Here is a 15,691-nt window from a genome sequence, read left to right as displayed (position 1 = left end):
TGGATCTTGTGGGCCTCCCAAATAATGTGCTTGCTCTTGTTTCAGGGTACTCTCGCCCCACGTAACTGCTAATGAGTCGCCAAGCCAGTGCTGCACGGAATGACTTTGAGCACATGCTATCTCACGAAAACGAACAGCCAAAGGCCTTGCCACAGATGGTTTCTCTGAGAACCGTCAAATTGGCAGCGGTGGGTTTGCGGTGGTTTATAAGGTAGGGCAACTCTCAACTGCCCACAGTTGATCCAAAAACAGAATGAAAAATACAACAAGATACAGCACGTTCACAAGACCTAGCTAGGGTATGCGCCGAGTTGTTCAAAGTCCGCTTGACATGACGAAAGGAAGCCGAGGAGAAAGGCTCCAGCAGCAACTTGACATCCGCAACCACAGCACCCACAACCGATCTGTCGACACACCAAGAATTTATACGTTGCACCAAGGACAAGCAGTCTGAAGCAAAAATCACAGATGAAAAGCCTTCAGCAGAAGCAAGTGAGACTGCACTTCGTAATGCCCATGCTTCAGCAAGCTCCGGTGTTGCTGTTCCTAATAAAGGTTGGCTGCACGCCACTAGGCAAGCTCCACGATGGTCTCGAATGACAATGCCCACTCCAACCTTCTGTAGACCAGGAAAAACAGCAGCATCAAAATTAATCAAAATTGTACCTGGCGACGGCGGAGACCATCGATCGGGGAAACAAATATTGTCACGCCTGTGCTGAATGTCCGGGTCATAACAGTGTTGTCGAATGAGGTCCACATAGGCAAGAATTTTCATAGCAACGCAGGTAGGCTGCACATGGTCATCACCATTACGAGCAGTGTTGCGAGCTTCCCAGATATGCCACACTGAAACGGCAAGTACAGTGGCCTGCATAGGAGACAACCTATCAAGTGCATCAAACCATTGCTTTTGTATTGCCATGAAACTAGTTTTTTTGGGGGATTATTTTTCGCCCTTAGTTTCTCGCCCGGGTCAGTCAGCCAATCTTGGCTCCGCCATTGTTGTGGCGGTGGCCGGTGGGGGTGGCCGCCAAGTCGCATCGGGGAGACGAAGCAGGGGCGGGTGATCCTGTCAAGATCTTGTCCGAGAGGATAAATATTAATGTGGTGACTTGGGAAGATGATCCTAAAGCATTCGACGATAATCATGCTCTACCAGCTACAATATGATTCGGATCGGTTGATGTGCATCGAGGTCGTGCACGTGGTCGTGGGTACCCATGATTAAGATAGCATGGTGGCCGTTGCACATACTAACTTTTACTTCCAAGTTGGCTATATAGAATAGTACTAACACGCAGCAAGTCCTAGAATCTGGTCAAGGAGACAAGAGGTGGTATATGAAATTCGTACGCGTTAATACCTGGTGGTTGTCTCTGTGATTCTAGGATATATGTATGCGCTTGCATTCCCAGACAGCATTTAGAGCTAGAAGACTGGAACACTTGATAGAGGAGAACCAAGCTGCTTGGTTGAACAGACCGCAAGCAGGATGGAGATGACTTCGAGGGTGGTGGTGCAACTGGTGCATGGAGTCGTGGTGGTCTTGAAGGATGCACTCCAGCTGCAAGGTGCTCGAGGGCTCGACCTTGAACGGCCAACGAGCGGAGACACGCCCTTGCACCAGGTGCCGGAGCTGCCGCTTAACATCTGCATGGTATCCGAGATGTTCCTGCAGATCCTTGCCACGGGGCTCGGCGCCCTCGCCTTAGTCTGGGCGACCGTCGTCCTGCTCGGCGGTTTCTCCACTTCTCTACAGACGGCTGATTTCTGGGTCATCACTGCTATCGTCTTCATCCAAACAGCCAGGTACGTACCTCCTCAATCCTCGCCCTCTTCTTATGACTGTAGATGACTAGTCGTACTACAAACAGATCCAGTAATTAGTTGTTTGCCTCTGATGAGCAACAGGGTCGTGGGCATAAATGTAAGCCCCGAGGCAGAATTTTTCAACCAAGTTCCACCAGCATTCCTTGAATTGGGCGCCGAGCACTACACGAAATGGGGGCGAGGAAGGCCGCTGACTGGCCGAGCAACTGGCTCTAAATTCGTTTACTATCTCATGCTGGGACTTGGAAGTGCAAGGGATTTCATATACTTTACGGCCTTCTTAGCAATATTGGTCCTTGCAGTTCCAATGATCGCAGGGTTAGGCTGCATATCACTTTCCATCTATCGTCTCCTTGCCATCCTGTCGAGACACCATGACAATTCCAATGTGTTTCGTGCACTCATCTTGTTCTATGCTCTCGTGCTTCTCCAAGGTGGATTGTTCATCTTGTGGTTGTTTCTGAGGTTGTATCGTTCTGATCTCGCAAACCACGTGAGCTTCAAGTATGGACTTGAGGACAAGAGAGAATTGATTGACAAATATATGGACAAAACCTTGGGCACGGCCATAAAAAATGGGGTGGCAGGTACCATCAACAGGAACCTGGCTTCCTTCGCAGCAGAAATGATGAAATCTGAGTACAGTCAGGACCGCATTGATGCAGTTTTGGTGATGCATAGATTGACATCCCAAGAGGACCATAGAACAAGAACACTATCCCAGATACAATCATCACCGCTCTGTGTCTCCAGGCTGCTTGACATGGTTACCTCAAAGAGCCGCACTGATCAGAGGACAAAAATATGCATCGCACAAATTGTGGCACATCTTGCTAGCAACTTGCGCCTGGCTGACATATCAGGAGCAACAGAGTCCATTTCTTCCATGATTGATCCCTACTTTACGAAAATATCAACACCGGCTACCAATGTCAACATTGACCATCAGACAGCTATTGACATCACAATTGACCAGCAGGGGGCTATTCAGTCAGCCAGCGCTGCCAATGGAGGAGAAAGCAATGGATCTTGTATTTTTGTTAAGCAATTAATGGAAAGGGTAGCTCGGCAGAGAGCAGAAATCATCAGAAATAGACAGCAAAGAACTCTTCGATCCTCCAGGACTACCAGTGGAGCTGAAAGCAAACCTCTAATTATCCATGGCCTGTTGATTCTTGCCAAGCTTGCAGTTAACCCGGACAACTGCAAACACATATATGATTACAAGGGTCTCTTCTCCAAGATCATATCCCCAGTCAAAAATAAAGTGTATGAGATCCTCAGAGATGATGGTATCACCATGGAAATAACTGAGAAGGCACTGGAAGTGGTGAGCATGCTTGTCAGTGGCACAGATGAAACCAATGAAAAGATACGCCGAGATATTTGTAGCAACGGGATAGTAGCGCACGATATTTGCTCAATCTTGGAACAGGACCACATGTACGACAAGCTAAAGGTTCCAGCAACAAAGATCCTTACGGAGCTATCTTTGGATACGTCCACTCAAGCTACCCTTGGACTTGATGGCGTAGCTGAATTCATTAACGACTTGATGGACATCTTCTTTGATGCTGCTAATGAGAGTGAAGAACTCAAGAAGACAGCAGGGGAAGCATTGGCAGTACTGGCAATGGACAATGCCAATTGTATAACGATCATGAATTTCAGCACAGAGACAAATACTTCAGTTCAGCTGCTCACAGATATGATTAATGCAGTAAACCCCAGATTATATCAAACTCCCATAGCACAACTGCTGATGCAACTTTGTGCAAATTCTAATCCTGCAGAAAGGGAGGAGTATCTCGCATCAGTCAAAACAAATCTACATGAGGTAAGAGTGCATATAGATTTCCGTATTATTTTTCCAATAATCTATTAGTACTCTACGCTTCACAGATACGAAAGAGCAGTTCGGAATGGTGAAGTCACTTATTTATTATATCTCATTCTTTGTCATCTGCATCACATTTTTCAGATAGAGGATATAATAACATGCGTGGTGAAACATAACATAAATTTGTGAACTTATATCCAACAGTCCAGTAGACTTTATCTCGAACTAGGTTGATGTAGTATCTAAGTTTGATCTGACACAAAAATTCGCAGTCCTCATCTTCATTGTAGTGTGCCACCACGGACCTGTTTGCTACAATCGAATTTCCAAACGTCAACTGGAACCCAAAAAAAGGTTTTGTTTTCTTCTCGTGTTTTGGACTGATGCATGCCAAACAGACCACAAAAGTTCGTTGGGACCATGCGTACTCCATAGCAGAAATTCCAATAAAAAGGCATGAGCCTTAACAATTTTGTTTATCGGAAAAAGTAATGACTAATGAATATTATCATACCTTGGTTTTTAATTAGTACACATCATGAGTAGAATATGCACGACCATTTTTCCTTTTACTTGATGTAACATTGCTGTTGAAATATCGCACATGCACCCTTGTTCTTAGAATAAGAGGTTTCTTCTTTACTAAATTGTTTTTTGGCATGGCAGGTGCTCAAAGTTATATGCAATGTTGAACAAGCAGAAAATACAAATCAGGTGGGTTCTCCACAGCACAACTTAGGCCAGCAACAAGCAGCAAACACAAATCAGGCGGGTTCTCCCCAGCATAACCCGGTCCTGCAACAAGCAGCAAACACAAATCAGGCAGGTTCCCCACAGCATAACTCAGGCCAGCAACAAGCAGCAAACACAAATCAGGCGGGTTCTCCCCAGCATAACCCGGGCCAGCAACAAGCAGCAAACACAAATCAGGTGGGTTCTCCACAGCACAACCTTGGGCAGCAACAAGCAGCAAATGCAAATCAGACAGGTTCTCCACAGGACAACCGGGGCCGGCCCCCATTTTCTCGGGCATTTTATCGCTTGAACAGTTTTCTCGGGGCTCACCACTCTCACGCTGCTAACCGAAACAATCCCAATGACAATTTGCCGGCTGTTACTCAGCTTGTAGGTGCTAGAAGAAAATCCCTGGCAGCCTTCTTAGGCCTTACATTGGAGATATGTGACAAACTGGAGATAAGTCCAGATGATTTTGATGATGCACTTGCGCTCATTCCTCTTTCCATGGATGACTTTGTGGATAAACTGAATCATATAATAGAACAGTGCAAGGGCCACTCTGTTGATAGCTTGGAAGGGAAGGGTCCCTCAATTGAGTATCTGATAATAATCAAGACAGTGACAAAGTTATGTACATGGATGATGCAAAGCAAGCCAGACTGCATTACAGTATTCCAGAACAAGAACACTAGCTCAAAACTGCAAGGTGCCTTGGAGGATATGAGAGACCTGGAACTAGGTATGCTCCTTACCGGCAGTGCAGGGGACATGGCTAATTACCAACCCCTTTCAAACATCATGGGTGTTGCACGGCAGATGATGGATGCTAATGTGCAAGTTTAAATAGGAATGGGTGGAAAAGGATTAGAAGTGTGGGGTTTTCTTTCCGTGACTACTTTTCAGAGAATTGTTTGCTCTGTGTGTCTCCGCACGTGTCAAGAATCAAGATAGCTACTTGATTTTGTATCATTCCGGTTTGCAATCTGCTTGATTTTGCTTGGATTAATTGTGCTTGCCTTTTGCTGTGTTTGTCAAATAGCCTTTGTATGACGGTTATTCGCATTGTGGTACCGAACTTGTAAAATTAATCAGATTTGTGCTGTAGACTTTTGTAGGATAGAGAGATGCATCCCACATTCATTAAGCAAGAACAACCGGGGAAAAGAATATTAAGAAATAACAAGATTACACCCGGTTTTAGCATTGTTAGGAATCACAGTTCGACTAGAATCTCATTTTTATACCTCGGGCACCACCATCAACAAAACATCCACAGAAAAGAAGGGAGAAGGTACCATGTTGTTCTTCGAATAAAATTCCTTCAGTTGAAGCACTGGAACAGCCGAACAGCACGGGCGAGGGCCCTCCAGCGCCCCTCGGCCGGGCTCCTTCCGACGAGTGGCTACGCCATAGCACCCTCAGGCGCGCGCGAAGCGGCGCACTCCGGCTGAGGCGCCATCCGCCGCGATACGGCGCAGCGATAAGAGCACGAGGCCGAGCCGCGGAGGCAGCGCCGGCGTCGAATCGGCCCGAGGCGGAGGCTGCTCCCAGCGCGCACGGCGGCCCTCGGCCCCGTCGCCTCCCCGCCCCTCACCCCAGGCGCACGGCGCAGCGGCGCCGCCTCGATCTTCCTGGTGGCGGCCGGCGGCGATGTGACGTGGAAAGAGCCGAAAGCATTTTTGAGCATCCGCATTCCACAACCACACGATCCTAAGAGCATCTCCGATAGATGATCTAAATGTAAAAATAACTAACTTTTGGATCGTCTTGGGGCAAAAAACGCTGCTCCAACAGATGGTCCATATAAAAAAAATTAGACTGCGACCTTCTCTCGTGATGTAAAATGCAACACCTCGCGATGCAAATATACATCACGAGATGCATCTGGTCCAAAACCAGCCACCGCCCGCGAACACCCAACCGCCACTTCATTTCCGTTCCCGCCCGCGCCTGTCCGCCCGCCCGAAGAACAGCCGGCCGGAATCCGCCGCCGCGACCGCCCAAAACCTCGTCGTCGGCCCCGCCACCACCCCACATCCCCTCCGCCGCCGCCGCCCTCCGCCCCCGTCGCCTTCCCGCCGCCGCTCGGACGCCGCCGAATCGAGTGGTAGCCAGGGCGGGATTCGGCCCCTCCGGCGGTCCGGCTGCCGCAGTAGGCCTCCGCCGGGTCTTTTAGGCTGCCGCCGACCTCCTCCCGTCGGCCGTGAGCCTGTCCACGGCCGTTGCGCCAGCCGCACTACCGCCTCCCCGCCGCCCTCCGCCCGGCTGCCGAACAAGTCCTCGCCGCCCGCCGAGCTCCTCTTGGCTGGCCTCCAACCTCATTTCTTATCACCGCCGCCGTCCGGAGCCGACTGCAGCCGTCAGCAGCAGCCAATCCAACCGGCGGCCAACTTCTTCCACCACGCGCACGAGGTGTTCGACGGAATTCCCCAAGGCATCTCTAACCGGTTTTGGACCATGAATTTGGACCATCTATTGGAGTTGCTCTTTTGGACCACGAATTTAGACCATCTATTGGAGTTGGCCTTTTTTTAAAGCTCCAAAACGCACTTTTTGACGGTCCAAATTTTACATCTTCGGTTTTGGACCGTCAAAATTTGGACCATCTATTGGAGATGCTCTAAGTGGCTGAGAAGGCCCTCCCGGCCACTGAGCGGTCACGAAAATCTAATCCAGCCAGACGTCTTAAATGGCTTTCAAATGTCCGACGCCCCTCGTATCCAGCTCAAATATATGACGGATATAAGGCTGCTCGGGCGTCGGACACGTCAGCCCGGTCCACCTGACCCCACTCTGTCCCCGTAAATATCCCCAACCCAGAGCCTCACTTCACTCTCGATCCGTCTCTTCTTCTCCCCTCCGATTTCTTTGATTCGATCCACTCCGATGACTGCGGCAACCATATCGAGCGCCGGCAACCACTCCTCCTCCGACTCCGACGACGAGCTGGCCCTCGGCATTACCCTCGAGAGGTCCAAGGTGGACATCGGTGGCAATTCGGGATCGGCCGCCTCGCCTCTTCCCCGTCGGCGCTGGCTCCTCCCGGCCCGCGTTTGGCTCCGCGCGGGCTACACAGTCCACACCTCCTCCACGCCGTCCCCTGCCCCCGCCGGCTGCTACTCCCCCATGCGAGCAGGGGTGGTGCTTGTGCCCGCCCCACCGACCCGGACGCGCACGCCAGAGTCAGAAGCGCGCGCCACCCGCCGGCGGGCAAGGAAGAGGGACGCGGCGGAGAGCTCTGTCTGCCACCGCCACGGGTTACCGGCGACGCTCGACGAGGATGAGCGACTCGCGTGGGTCTATCGCTGGTCGCTTATGACTGAGGGAGTCCTGGATTAGGGGGTCCTCGGACAGCCGGACTATATCCTTTGGCCAGATTGTTGGACTATGAAGATACAAGATTGAAGACTTCGTCCCGTGTCCGTATGGGACTCTCCTTGGCGTGGAAGGCAAGCTTGACAATACGGATATGTAGATCTCCTCCCTTGTAACCGACTCTGTGTAACCCTAGCCCCCTCCGGTGTCTATATAAACCGGAGGGCTTAGTCCGTAGGACAACAACAATCATACCATAGGCTAACTTCTAGGGTTTAGCCTCTACGATCTCGTGGTAGATCAACTCTTGTAATACTCATATCATCAAGATCAATCAAGCAGGAAGTAGGGTATTACCTCCAACGAGAGGGCCCGAACCTGGGTAAACATCGTGTCCCCCGCCTCCTGTTACCATCCGCCTTAGACGCACAGTTCGGGACCCCCTACCCGAGATCCGCCGGTTTTGACACCGACATTGGTGCTTTCATTGAGAGTTCCACTGTGCCGTCACCGTAAGGCTTGATGGCTCCTTCGATCATCGGCAACGATGTGATCCAGGGTGAGGTTTTCCTCCCCGGACAGATCTTCGCGTTCGGCGGCCTCGCACTGCGGGCCAACTCGCTTGGCCATTTGGAGCAGATCGAGAGCTACACCCCTGGCCATCAGGTCAGGTTTGGAAACTTGAACTATACTGCCGACATCCGCGGAGACTTGATCTTCGATGGATTTGACCCCATGTCAGGTGCGCCGCACAATCACAACGAGCATGATTTAGCTCTCCCGTCGGATTGTGTTCAGGAGATCACACCTGTAACTACTCCGGCCTTCAATCTGGAACAGATTGCGCCATCCGAGGATGGGTGGATAGACCCCGCCATGGAGGCCGCACTCTCAGTGGCGATAGAGACGAATACTGACTTCACCCCTTACGAGAGCCGTGTTGGCGAACCATTGGATTCGTCCCCGGCCACGGGCTCCGAGCCGCCTGCGTCCGTGCCTATCGAATCCGACTGGGCACCGATCATGGAGTTTACCTCTGCGGATATCTTTCAGCACTCGCCTTTTGGCGATGTGCTAAATTCATTAAGGTCTCTCTCCTTGTCAGGAGAACCTTGGTCGAACTATGTCCGGCTAGAATGGGATGCAGACGACGAAGAAATTCGCTCCCCACCCACCACCCACTTAGTAGCCACTGTCGACGATTTAACCGACATGCTCGACTTCGACTCCGAAGACATCGACGGTATGGACGACGATGCAGGAGACGAACAGGAACCACCGCCCACAGGGCGCTGGACCGCCACCTCATCATATGATATATACATGGTGGATACCCCCAAAGAAGGCGATGGCGATAAGACAGCAGAGGATGAGCCCTCCAAGAAGCAACCCAAGCATCGACGTCAGCGGCGCCGCTCTAAGTCTCGCCATAGCAAAAGCAGCGATACCGGCACAAGAGACAATAACACTCCGGATAGTGCCGAAGACAACGACAATCCCCTGCAGCCAGATTTAGAGCGGGAGGATGAACAAGCTAGCCCTCCAGAACAGGCAGCAGATGGAGAAACGGAGGATGACAATTACATGCCTCTCTCCGAAGACGAGGTGAGCCTCGGCGACGAAGAATTTACCGTGCCTGAGGATCCCATCGAGCAGGAGCGCTTCAAGCGCCGACTTATAGCCACAGCAAATAGCCTGAAGAACAAGCAACAACAGCTTCGAGCTGATCAAGATTTGCTAGCAGACAGATGGACCGAAGTCCTTGCGGCCGAGGAATCCGAACTCGAACGCCCAACCAAGAGTTATCCAAAGCGCAGGTTGCTACCTCAACTAGAGGAGGAAGCATTGAAACCTACATCACCAGCGTATGATGCGGCTGATCGGCCACCTCGTGGCCGAGACAGAGAGGCATTTCAGCCCGAAGTCCAGCCCGCGCCCCGCCGCCAATCAAACAAAAATACCAAGGCCCGGGGCAACATGCCGGACCTGCGAGACGTATTGGAAAACAAGGCAAAACATGCAAGATCGATCTACGGATCACGGGGGCGTGCACCAACGCGGGACGATGACCGTCACGCCGGATATACCAAAAGCAAATCCGGTCGGGCCGAATACAGCAGACAAGACTCGTATGAACTGCGTCGTGATATAGCCCGGCACAGAGGCGCCGCACACCCCCTATGCTTCACTGATGAAGTAATGGATCACGAATTCCCAGAGGGTTTTAAACCCGTAAACATTGAATCATACGATGGTACTACAGACCCCGCGGTATGGATAGAAGACTTCTTCCTCCACATTCACATGGCCCGCAGGGATGACCTACATGCCATCAAGTATCTCCCGCTAAAACTCAAAGGGCCGGCTCGGCATTGGTTCAATAGCTTGCCGGCAAACTCCATCGGAAGTTGGGAGAGCCTGGCAGAGGCATTCCTGGACAATTTCTAGGGCACTTATGTGCGGCCGCCGGACGCTGACGATTTAAGTCATATAACTCAGCAGCCAGGGGAATCGGCCAGGAAATTCTGGACCCGGTTCCTAACCAAGAAGAACCAAATAGTCGACTGTTCGGATGCAGAGGCCTTAGCGGCATTTAAGCATAATATCCGTGACGAATGGCTCGCCCGGCACCTCGGCCAAGAGAAGCCAAAATCCATGGCAGCCCTCACGACACTTATGACCCGCTTTTGTGCGGGCGTAGATAGCTGGTTGGCTCGTAGTACCAATACAGCAAGCAAACCTGGCATATCAGAAGCCAGGGATAGCAACGGCAAACCATGACGCAACAAACACAAGCGCCGCAAATATGGTGAAAACGCCGAAATTACGACAGTCAATGCCGGGTTCAGGGGCTCAAAGTCGGGTCAGCGGAAAGGGCCACCCAGAAATAAAAATCCGGGTCCATCCAGTCTGGACCGCATACTCGATCGCCAATGCCAAATTCATGGCACCCCAGAAACGCCAGCCACCCATACCAACAGAGAATGCTGGGTCTTCAAACAAGCCGGCAGGACAGGCGCCAAAGACGAAGGGGGGTCTCAAAGCGACGAAGAGCCCAGACCACCGAACACAGGAGGGCAAAAGAAATTTCCCCCGCATATTCAATCGGTGAATGTGGTAAATACCACCCAAATTACCAACTCGGACCGGATATGCATCCTTAGGGATGGCGACTCAACGGAACTAGTCGTCCCACAATATAAACTAGGGCCGGTCACCTTCAACCGCATGGATCGTCCGGTTAACGCCAATCAGGGCAATCCAGCCGCACTAGTCCTCGACCCAATAATAGACGGGTTCCACCTCACTCGAGTCCTTATGGACGGCGGTAGCAGTCTAAATCTGCTTTACCAGGACACAGTGCGCAAGATGGGCATCGATCATTCGACGATCAAACCCACTAAAGCCACTTTCAGAGGCATTATACCAGTGATTATCAAGCACTGCTCGGACGGACCGCGTTCGCTCGATTCAACGCGGTGCCACATTATGCCCACCGTAAGCTCAAGATGCCCGGTCCATGCAGCGTCATCACGGTTAATGGCAAGGCCGAACCTTCCCTCGGCACCAACAAATACACCACTGCCTTAGCAGCAGAAACAACGAGCAGCACCTTGCAGCCGAACCTTGAGCCGACGTCCAGGCTTTCAGACACCGTCAAGGGACTCCGAACTACTTCGCGAAAGGATAGTCTGGCCCATCCAGGGCTCAACTAAACACTCCGGCGAAGGCCAGGACAGGCCGAACTCAGCGGCTCAACCGCCCTCCGGCACATAAATATTTCTTACATTTCCTTCGCAGGTTCACCTTTGCGCCGGCCAGGATGGGCTACACGGAGGCAGCTTGAACGCGTAAGGGAATCCTTAGACATTCCCCGCAGTGACCGTCCGGCTATATTACGGATCCGCACTCGGCCTCTTCCCCCTGGTCTCAGCACGTTCCGAAATCATATTCCTTTTTTTATCACATTACTTGTACCCATACGCATAGATGTACTATTCAAATACAACATGTGGATTTCTATGACGTTTACCTGCTATTATTTCTTATTGAAATCATTTTGTCAAGTGGCATCCGTACACAGCGATATGCCTTAAAATATGCCAGGGGCTTCGTTTTACCCATAACACGGCAATAAAGTCCGAACACCTTCATGCAAGCTCGGCACCCCGAACCTATAGCATTATATGCATCAGCTCCGAATCATGTCTTGGGTCAATAGTTGGGTTTGCCCGGCTCCCATGTTTTGGTACCTTACGTTCCGCTATATCGGCTAAGGTAGCACTGGGAGAACTACTGCGATTGTGTCCCGGTTCTTCCGGACGAGCACCTCGGTAGAGAAAGCCGAAAACTGATTGTCATGATACGTCGAGAGCTGGTCAGCTGTTCGAGAGGTCACAAAATCTTTAAGGATTTCTCCCGCATAATGCCATAACCAATGCAGCGTGCGATGGATCGGTTCTTTCTCCGATCAGGTGCTTATAGAGCCCCTAGTACGGTCTTCCGAACACCAGGGGCTGCGCCTACCATACTAAAGCTCCTATGGCTAAGTGAGAGTGATAAAGCCCTATAGTCCGATTGCCTGGTTCGTTGTGCTGAGCACCTCCTTCGAAGGACCCAAAAATGGGATAAAGAGTGCTCAGGTTTATCCCGAACACCCCCGTACTTCTTGCGTGGGGGCAGAAGCCGACGACTGGCCAACTCTCAGGTTTAACATGTAAAACGGCCGCATAGGAGGGTAAACTTTTATATAACAGGCGACAAATAAACGACCTTGTTCAAACATTACAAAGGACAACATGATTGGCATTCATGGAAATATAATGTCATTGGTGCATAGCTCCGCTGCAAGGTAGGATCCTTTCAGGACACTCTCATAATATAATTCGGGCTTGCGGTGTTCCTTCCCCTCTGGCGGTCCTTCGGTCATCAGCTTTTCGGCATCCATCTTCCCCCAGTGCACCTTTACGCGGGCGAAGGCCATTCGCGCACATTCTATGCAGACCGACCGCTTGATGACGTCAAATCGAGGGCAAGCGCTTACGAGCCGCTTAACGAGCCCGAAGTAGCTGCTTGGAATCGGCTCGGCAGGCCATAGCCGGATAACCAAATCTTTCATGGCTAGTTCCGCCGCCTTATGCAGTTCGATCAGCTGTTTCAGCTGATCGGTAAAAGGCACCGGATAATTCGGTGCCAAATACTGCGACCAGAAGAGCTTATCTGCAGTTTTCCTTTCTTCGGCTCGGTGGAATTGGGCGGCATCTGATATGCTGCGAGGTAGCTCGGCAAATACCCCTGAGAAATCCGGATTCAAAATTAGAAACATAAGTTTTCCCCCCAAATACTTACTCCACAGGGAAAAAGCCTTACCAGCCGCGATCTTTCTCGCCTCTTGGATCTCCTGCAGGGTGCTTTGGGTTTCCCCCCGGGCATCACTTGTGGCCTGATCCGCCTTGGTGAGTTCGGATTCCTTCTCTGTTAAACTCTGCTCCAAGGTCTCGCATTTCCTCACGGCCTCTTGCAGCTCCTGCTCAGCTTTAATAACCCTGGCCTCGTGCTTCTCACGAAGAGCCTGCTCAGTGGCTGCCTTTTTCTCGGCCTCGGCCACAGCCTTCTTAAGGGCTTCGACTTCAGTCACAATCCCTAGCGCAAGTCATAAAGCTGAGTTCATACTGAAAATTCATTCGCAATAAACGCGAACAAGACTTGTGCATACCTTGTTTATCCCTCAACTGCATTTTCAATTGGCCAAGTTCTTCTGTGGCCCGCTCCAGACTTTGATTCAGCCCGGAGATCTCCGCAGTATGAGAAGTAGCAGCCGCTACAGACACCTGCTTATAACAGAAGAGAAATAGATGCCATTCAATGAGTCTTCCTGCGAACATAAAATTCGATCCTCTGTCCGGTTCTTTCTTTCACCGAACAGAGTATCAGGGGCTACTATCTACACTATGACACTCTTCGACAACCCATAAAACATACCTCAAAGCCTCTTATAAGGCTGACACAGGCTTCGTTCAGTCCACTCTCAGTTGCCTGAATCTTCTCAATCACCGCACCCATAAGGGCACGGTGTTCATCAACGATGGAGGCGTCTTTCAACGCCACCAACAAAGCATCTGACACTTCTGGATAGACAGAGGTCGCCGATGGAACAGGCACGCCCCCTCCAGCCGAAGGAGGCTGCCTGCTTGATTCTGGAGCCGTATAGGTCTCTGGAATCGTATCCGGCTGGGAGCCGAACTCAAGATCGCCCCCGCCGTCAGCCCCCATGGGAATCTTTTCCCCCACATGTCCGGCCCCTGAGGTTTGACCTCCAGGCGCCGCCCTCACGGTTTTTTCCTTTCCTCCTTGGCCTCCCTCATCCTTCTGGGACGAAGCCTCGGTGTTATGCACCTGTTTGGAGGAAGGGGCCTTTGGGGGCGTCCCGCTCTCCATAGCATTTGAGCTCAGCAAGTCCTCTGATGAGGATTGTTTGGTACGGGACCTCGCTAGACTACAAAAAATATGGCTTAGGTTAAAATACTAAGCCACGATATGTCCGGACGCCTAAAACGTACTCGGATTCTATATACTTACGAGTTCACCAGGGGCTGGGCCCCCATGCCGGGCCGTTGTCGGTGGCGGCAGTGGACTCCTCCGGAAGAGGAGCCTTTCCCCTTTTGGGCAGCTCGGCCTCCAAGTGTGCGGAGGCCGTCCTCTTCTTTCCCCCCCCCCCCCCCGCAGGGGATTCATCTTCCTCCTCCTCCTCGTCCTCTTCGGAGGCGGAATGGGCATTAGAGCCTTCGAATATTGTGTCCGAAGTGCCGCGGCGACGAAGGCCGCCCCGGGTCTTTTTGGCCTCCTTCTCGGCCGTCTTCTTTGGTACCTTGTAAGGCGCCGGGACCAGCATCTTCGTCAGAAGTGGGATGTCCGATTTTTCGGGCAGCGGGGTCAGACAATGGATCCGCTCCGCCTTCTTCGTCCAGCCCTGGGAGAGTTGTATAAAACGCGTTAAGCGCTTCCCTTGGGTTACGCGGATAAAAAGTTTTGATGACTTACCGAACTTGCAGGGCGGGACAGTTGGTACCCGCGGTCCTCGGTGGAGTCCGGCCATGATTTGCTGGACTTCAAAAGCACCTTCCAAATGTCCTTGTGCGAGGAGCCGAAAAGCTCTCGCAAGGTCTGGTGCCTGGCCGGATCAAATTCCCATAAATTGCAGGTCCGGTGCTGACAAGGCAAGATCCGCCGAACTAACATCACCTGGACCACATTGACAAGTTCAATGTTCTTGTCTCCCATATCCTCAACGCGCGTCTGGAGCACCGACAGTTCGTCGGACGAGGACCAGTCCAGGCCTTTCTTAACCCAGGATGTAAGCCGCAGGGGGACGCCGGATCGAAACTCGGGCAAGGCAGCCCATTCCTTGCCGCGCGACTCAGTGATATAAATCCACTGCTGTTGCCACTCCTTGACAGAATCGTTAAAGGTTCCCGTTGGCCATATGACGTTGGGCATCTTGCTCACCATAGCGCCCCCGCACTCCGCATGCTCGCCGCCCACCACCTTGGGCTTCACATTAAAAATCTTCAGCCATAAACCGAAGTGCGGCGAAATACGGAGAAAAGCCTCGCACACGACAATGAATGTCGAGATGTTGAGGAAGGAATTAGGGGACATATCGTGAAGATCGATCCCATAATAATACATGATGCCACGAACGAACGGGTGGAGGGGAAACCCTAGCCCGCGGATAAAGTGAGGGAGGAATACAACCCTCTCGTGGGGTTCCGGAGTAGGGACGATCTGTCCCGCCGTCGGGAGACGGTGGCTGATTTTCTTGGCCAGGTACCCGGCCTCCCGAAGCTTTTTGATATCCTTCTCTCGGACGGTAGAGGCCATCCATTTGCCTCCTGCTCCGGATCCGGACATCTTCGGAAGACCTTTTGTGGGCAGAAAAGATGAACACTTGGGCGCTGGAGCTTG

At 51.7% G+C, this 15,691-nt stretch overlaps 1 protein-coding gene across 1 annotated transcript; it reads left to right on the top strand.

The window, feature by feature from the left end:
- Positions 1–1,495: 1,495 nt before the first annotated feature.
- Positions 1,496–5,333, top strand: LOC123121116 (uncharacterized). The gene is made up of 3 exons (XM_044541048.1): positions 1,496–1,812; positions 1,915–3,670; positions 4,340–5,333. Exons 1-3 carry the CDS (start codon positions 1,496–1,498, stop codon positions 5,252–5,254), a joined length of 2,988 nt encoding a protein of 995 aa, XP_044396983.1. The 3' UTR covers positions 5,255–5,333.
- The last annotated feature ends 10,358 nt before the right edge of the window (positions 5,334–15,691 follow it).

This window comes from Triticum aestivum, chromosome 5D (genome assembly GCF_018294505.1).
Source record: "Triticum aestivum cultivar Chinese Spring chromosome 5D, IWGSC CS RefSeq v2.1, whole genome shotgun sequence".
Taxonomy (NCBI): domain Eukaryota; kingdom Viridiplantae; phylum Streptophyta; class Magnoliopsida; order Poales; family Poaceae; genus Triticum; species Triticum aestivum.
The sequence above is the reverse complement of the archived record's forward strand: the minus strand, read 5'-3'. Positions and strand labels throughout refer to the sequence as shown.